The sequence below is a fragment of the Arachis ipaensis genome, chromosome B02 (assembly GCF_000816755.2).
Source record: "Arachis ipaensis cultivar K30076 chromosome B02, Araip1.1, whole genome shotgun sequence".
Classification (NCBI taxonomy): domain Eukaryota; kingdom Viridiplantae; phylum Streptophyta; class Magnoliopsida; order Fabales; family Fabaceae; genus Arachis; species Arachis ipaensis.
The window spans coordinates 85614797-85621529 of NC_029786.2; the positions used below are offsets into that span (position 1 = coordinate 85614797).

Consider the following 6733-nt stretch of genomic DNA (forward strand, 5'->3'; position numbering starts at 1 on the left):
TCGAATCCCACAAGGATTGATTGATCAAGCAACTTTAATTAGAGGAATGTTCTAGTTGAGCGAATCCAGGATTTGAGTTTAGAATTGCAGAAAATAAAATGGCGGGAAGGTAAATGACAGAAAAAGTAAATGCTAGAATTAAAGAACTGAAAGTAAATTACTGAAGTAAATTGCAGAATTGTAAATGAGAATGGGGAAATTGCTCATAAGAGTAAATAACAGAAATTAAAGAGAATGGATAAGATCAGAAATGGGGAGTTCATTGGGCTTAGGAGATGTTGCATTCTCTGGATTAATTTCATTTTCATCTCTTCCTCAATCAATGCACTCATTGATCTCCTTGGCAATCTTAAGTGATTGAATTACAATTTCTTGTAATTCAATCTCTCAAATCTTGGTCAATAGCCAATTCCTTGGTCAATTGCTCATGAGAAGAGATGAAGTATGGTCACTGATTATACCACATGCATTTCCCAAATCAAGTGTTGAGAGGATTATAGTCACATATCCATCCAAACCCAATTTGGTCCAGCATGAGAAAGCATTTCTAACATGATTTCTTCATTCCTCTTTCAAGGTTCAGAAGAGATCCAAGTATGAATAGCTTCTTTTCCAAGATAACTACCCAATTGGATGAAGATCGAAAGCTTTCAAGTAAAATAAAGAGAAAAGATAGAAGAAGAATAATGAAAACTAGTATTGATCCATTAAATTACAACAGAGCTCCCTAACCCAATGAAAGGGGTTTAGTTGTTCATAGCTCTGGAAAGTGAAAACAAAGATGGAGAATACATGATGAAAACTAGAAGTGCAGAGAAAGTAAATACAGAGAGTAATTCTATGCCAAGAAGCTCCCTATATTTTTCAACTCCCAAATTAATTCAAAGCTACTCCTATATATACTACTCTTCTAGTTGGTTCTTCAAGTCTTGGGTCTGGGCCTTTGGATCTTGAGTTTGAAGCAGTTATCTTCTTCATTGGGCTTGGCTTTACTTGCAGAGAGAAATTGTGAAGTGGGCAGAGACTTTAGCTCAGGACGTTAGTGGTGTTAACGTTCAGTGAAAATATGGGTTCGAGAACGTTAGTGACACTTAACATTGTCACTAACGTTCCAATGTGCCCCTTAGCTCTCACGTTAGAGTCCACGTTAACTAGGTTAATGTGGCTTCTAACGTGGCCTATGCTAGCCATCTCCAACGTTAGTGACAAAGTTGAGTGTCACTAACGTTGGTTCAACATTTCCTTATCCACGTTAGCTTCCACGTTAACTAAGTTAACGTGGGAGTTAACATGGCTCATGGTGGCATGTGTGGGCTCCTTCCAACGTTAGTGACAATGTTGGGTGTCACTAACGTTGGCGTCACCTCCCTTCCTTACGTTAGCTTCCACGTTAACTAGGTTAACGTGGGAGTTAACGTGGCCTAGTGTGACTTGGCCAACGTTAGTGATAATGTTGAATGTCACTAACGTTGGCTTCCCCCATTTCTTCTTAACGTTAGAGGCCACATTAACTAAGTTAACGTGGTGACTAACGTTGGCTCCATTTCCTTTCTTCCACGTTAGAGTTCACGTTAACTTAGTTAACGTGACTCTTAACGTGGGCAATGATAGCTTCGAGAGCATTATTGGCAATCACTTTTCTCATTAACTTTGCAAGTTACTCCCATTTCACGTTAGTGTTAACGTTAGTATAACTAACGTAGCCACTAATGTGGTTCTTCTTTGCTTCCTTTGTCCTGAAATCAAGCAATAAAGTGCATCAAAGTTCTAGTCCAAGTCATGGGAAATGCAAAATCCTCATGAAATCATGTAAAGTGCACAATGTATGCTTGAATCAAGATGTAAGTGAATATCTACCCAAACTAGCTTATTTCCTAAGGAAATGCATGAAACTACCTTAAAAACAGTAAAGAAAAGGTCAGTGAAACTGGCCAAAATGCCCTGGCATCACTAGTACAAAAAGAAGAGGAGATAAGGGGTCTCCTTGTCTTAGTCCCCTTTCCATCTTGAACGGTTTAGACGGTGTCCCATTCACCAGAACAGACATAGTAGCCGTGGTAACACACTCCTTTACCCAATTTCTCCATCTTTGGCCAAAACCCATCTTCTGTAGCACAATATCCACAAAGCTCCATCGTACCCTATCATAGGCTTTTTGAAAATCCAGCTTGATGATAACCGCTTCCTTTTTACGCGCCTTCAGCCAATGGACTGTCTCACAGGCAATGAGTGCTCCATCATGAATTTTCCTACCTTTTACAAATGCAGTCTGAGTCTCTCCAACCAACCCCAGCATCACAGGCCTCATCCTCCTTACCAACACCTTCGAGATCACTTTATACAGACAGCCCACCATACTAATCGGCCGAAAGTCCTTCACCTCCTTTGCACCTTCAACCTTTGGGGCTAATGTCACCCAGGTAACATTTGCCTCTGTAGGTAACTGTGCACTTCGGAAAAAACCCAGTACAGCTGCAATGAAATCCGGACCAATGTCATCCCAGCACTTCTTTATGAAGTTCATATTATACCCATCACTCCCTGGGGCCTTAGACGATTCGCAGTCCCACACTGCCTCCTTGATTTCCTCCTCTGATGGCATGACCTCCAATGCCACAGCCTCCTCTCCACTAATCTGTTTCACCAACCCATCCTTGAAGCCAATCCTCGGCGCATATTCCTGCCTATAGAGCTCCTTGTAGAACCCCCTAATGGCCCCTTTAATTCTTGCCTGATTCCTCACAAGTCGACCATTTATCATCAGAGCTTCAATCCTATTAGACCTTCTTCTAGCTGAGGCAATGGTATGGAAGTACCTGGTATTCTTGTCCATGTCTGCCGCATGCTGAGATCGGGACATCTGCTTCCAGTGCATTTCCTTCCTGGCGTACCATTTTTCACAGAAGCACACCAGCGCCTTACCTCTAGCCTCTGTTGTACCATCGTATATCCCATTACTCACTAAGTTGTCCAGCCTTGCGATCTCCTCCTCAAACATCCCCAGTCTCTTATCCATGTCCCTAAAAGTATTATTGTGCCACTGCCGCAAAGGACCCGTTAACGCCTTCAGCTTCCACATGAATTGAGCATCTCCCAAGTTTCTCCACTCATTTTTCACCATTCGCAGAAAACCATCATGCGTAAACCAGGAATCCAGACTTCTGAACGGTCTAGGACCTCCTTTTACTCTTGTACCTTCCACAATCAACGGGCAGTGATCAGACAGCCCTCGCGGGCCACCCTTTTTAGCCGAATATCCAGGAACTTCTCAGTCCACTCAACATTGACCAACACCCTATCAATCCGACTACAGGACCGACCCCGAAACCAAGTGTAATGCCTATCCGTAAGAGGTAAATCAATCAGCTGCATATCATGCATCCATCTCTTAAAATCCTCTGACGATGCCGACAAGCTAGTCACCCCTTTTCGCTCCTCTATTTGCAGAATTTCATTAAAGTCTCCTAAGAAACAGAAAGGAACCTGATACAAGCCCGCCACATAACTCAGTTCTTCCCATACCCCGCGCTTTTCCTCCCTCCCATGTGCTCCGTACACCAAGCAGAAAGCGCACAGAAAATTAGACTTTGTTAACATTCCTTCAACGCACAGCCACCGTTCACCTTTCTGACAATTCTGAACTTTAAATTCTACCTCATCCCACATTAATAATAGACCCCCCGCCGCCCCTTCGGATTCCACAAACTCCCATCCAACCGAATTATTCCCCCACAACCTTGCAACATCATATTTAGTAAGCATTTCTCTTTTTGTTTCAATCAATCCTAACAGGTTCAAGTTATACTTCTTCTTCAATGATTTCACCATACTCATTTTTCCATCCCCTCTCAACCCCCGAATATTCCAACAACTTACAATCATGTAGCCCGAGCTTGACTCACCTTAGGTTTATTCTTTGGCCTACTTCTTCTTGCTTTTTCTTTTTGCTTCTGTAACTTGCGCTTTGCCGCTAATTTCTCATTTTGTGCTTGCAAAATCCCCATTATATCTTCTTCCTCATCATACAAGATTGCTCCAGACTCCACTGCAAGTGCCCACGTTGCCGCATTTTCCCGCGTCTGATCCTCCTGTGTCGTGCCCCCTACATGACCCCCTGAATCCCTTCCACTCTCCAACCCCACATCTACTGCTTCCCCACATAATGCCTCCCCGTTATCCTCCTCCTGAGCATCACGCTCTATTACGCAGTGTGCAATTCTCTTGCTTTCCTCATCGGTAATCATATCCGAGTTCGCCGGGATACTCACACTCGGATTTATGGCCTCCCTTTCACCTACGGCACACATCTCTTTCTGGCTGGCCAAGGAGCCGCGGTCATTCCCCCCGCCCAGCAGCAGCCGATCAAGCTCATCAGCATGTGCCTCCTCAACGCCGTGACTTCCTGCCACCAAAACCAGCTCGGCTTCACGATCCCCAGCCACCACAGGTCTCCCCTCGGCGGTGCTTCCTCTGTCCGTGCCGTCCACCTCCTCCACGGGAACCCTAAGCCGCCCACCTAGCAACCGGTCGAGCTCTCCACCATGGGTCTCCTCGACGCCGTGACTTCCTGCCACCAGAGCCATCTCGGACTCGCGATCCCCAACCACCACAGGTCTCCCCTCAGCGGTGCTTCCCCTGTCCGTGCCATCCACCTCCTCAGAACCAGCTCGGAATCGCGACCCCCAGCCACCACAGGTCTCCCCTCAGCGGTGCTTCCCCTGTCCGTGCCATCCACCTCCTCCACGGGAATCCCTAGCCGTCTACCCACACCACACACATTCCCTTCCTCCAACCCAATCAGATTAGGACCCGACCCGACTCTGCTTCCCAAAGCGCCCAAGTTCTGCCCCTGCCCAAGCCCAATAACTAGCCCACTCTCCACTCTCCATTCGGCCACTCCTCTAAGCCCGTTTCCAACAAAAATCCCTGCTGGGCCACTATCCTCCTCACAGCCCAGTGTAACCCCCACTATATTTCTTTTCCTCTCATGTGGATAGTTAGGGTGGCCCACATGAGTAATACCATGCTGTCCCACGTTGTTATATTTAGCATGTTCTTCCATAAACCCTCCTCCCCCAGTACCACAGAGCTGCGTCACAGTTCTCTCAGACTCTACCTCACAAATCTCCTCCAATCCCTTAGAATCCTCATCTCCTGCTTTCTTGGTACTACTAACTGAATCGGCAACATCCAACCCCTTTTTGAAATTCAAATACTCAACGTTCATATCATTCGAAAGCACATCTTGAATTACTATTCTATCCTTGGCGACCTCAGCCATCGAAGCCCCACCTTCAACCAGAGCCACTGCTGGATCCCATAGCACCGTCACCCTCTCCGGGACACTTTCCTGACTGCCCACAGTGCCATGCCCATCACAGACTACGGGGCTCTCTTCCGGACTGTCCTCCTTAGATGCCTCCAAGTCCACCTCCTTCACAAAAACGCCGAAGCCAGAGCTCCCAACAGAGAGTTGAACCCACTCTCGAATGATCTCGAACACCCCCGTCTCCACACAGACCCGTCCAATTCTAAAGGAAGCACCTTCCTTGGTCGGCATATCACACTGTAGTACATCCCCCCACTGTCCACCGATAGCTTTGACTGTCTCCAGCGACCATGCATGTAGTGGGATGCCATAGCATTCGAATCACACTTTTCGAGTGTCACACCTGTCATACTCCCCCCAACGCCACACCCTATGGAACATACACAACAATGTATCCAGTTTGATAGCATACGCTTCGTCCGCATGTTGAGCCGTATCAAAAGTTAGCAGCACTTTCGACACCCCTAACTCCCTAACGTCCACAATGTGCGGCATATTTACCATCACTATTTTCTTCAGCGATGTTGGGTCCAAAGGTTTTAATGTTTTCCCCACCAAGCTCCTCCTCAACCATTCCATATTAGCTTCAACAATAGGTACCTCAATTCTTTTCGAATCAGTCCGAGCCTGCTTGATCGCTATTTGTTCATGCACCAGGTCTTTAGCGACTCCTGGCTCCGTAACCACATCTTCCCGACAATTAGATTCCCGTGTACCTCCTTCCTGGTTGCATCGTCGTTGGACATTCACTGGTCGATCCCTCACCTCTCCTTGCCTTCTAAACTTAGCTTCACCTACAGTAATCACCTTCCCTCGTAATTTCCATTGGTTCATCTCTGCAATAGCCTTCAAAGCACCTCCTTTGGTTGTATACCGAACAAAAGCAAATAGATAAATCATCTCATTCTTCCATTTTCTGCATAGATAGATGTCGTTGATCCTTCCCGTCTAACAAAACAAGTGATACAACTCTCTTCTTGAGATATCCTCTGAAAGATTATCCACAAACACAAAGAAAGAGTCATGTTCCAATCGTTGATATGCTTCTCTATTCCAAATTCTTGGATCATCCCTTCTTCGATCAATGCTAGTGTTCCCCCCCCCTCCCCGCCTCACGTTCTCTCGTGCTCTCATCCCTTCTTCCAAAGAGTAGTACTTAAGTATGTTAAGAAAAATATATATTATTGTCACATATAGTGTATTTACTAATGGAGATGGCAATGGAGTTTTACAGAAGCAGCATCCCACTTCCATCCCTCATCTATGTTAAGAAAAATACTCTTTATTCCCTCCTTATTTCTACTGTGAATCCTAATTTATTTGTTCTCCGGAAGAAGGCGAATATATGCGTATGTTACCAAACATTTTAAAAATACAATTTAAAGAAAAAAACACAATATAATA

At 45.4% G+C, this 6733-nt stretch overlaps 2 protein-coding genes across 2 annotated transcripts in view; both read right to left on the reverse strand.

Moving 5' to 3' along the window:
- LOC107627528 overlaps positions 1-3121 on the reverse strand; it is a 7765-nt gene extending 4644 nt beyond the window's left edge. The window contains exon 1 of the mRNA XM_016330359.1: positions 2101-3121. Within this exon, the coding sequence (XP_016185845.1) occupies positions 2101-3121 (1021 nt within the window). The remainder of the gene's footprint in view (positions 1-2100) is intronic.
- Positions 3205-3828, reverse strand: LOC107627529. The gene has a single exon (XM_016330361.1). The coding sequence runs from the start codon at positions 3826-3828 to the stop codon at positions 3205-3207; it is 624 nt and encodes a 207-aa protein (XP_016185847.1).

Excerpts from the sequence above, each read along its gene's own strand:
- LOC107627529 (XM_016330361.1), bottom strand. The coding sequence starts at position 3,828 with ATGGTGAAATCATTGAAGAAGAAGTATAACTTGAACCTGTTAGGATTG.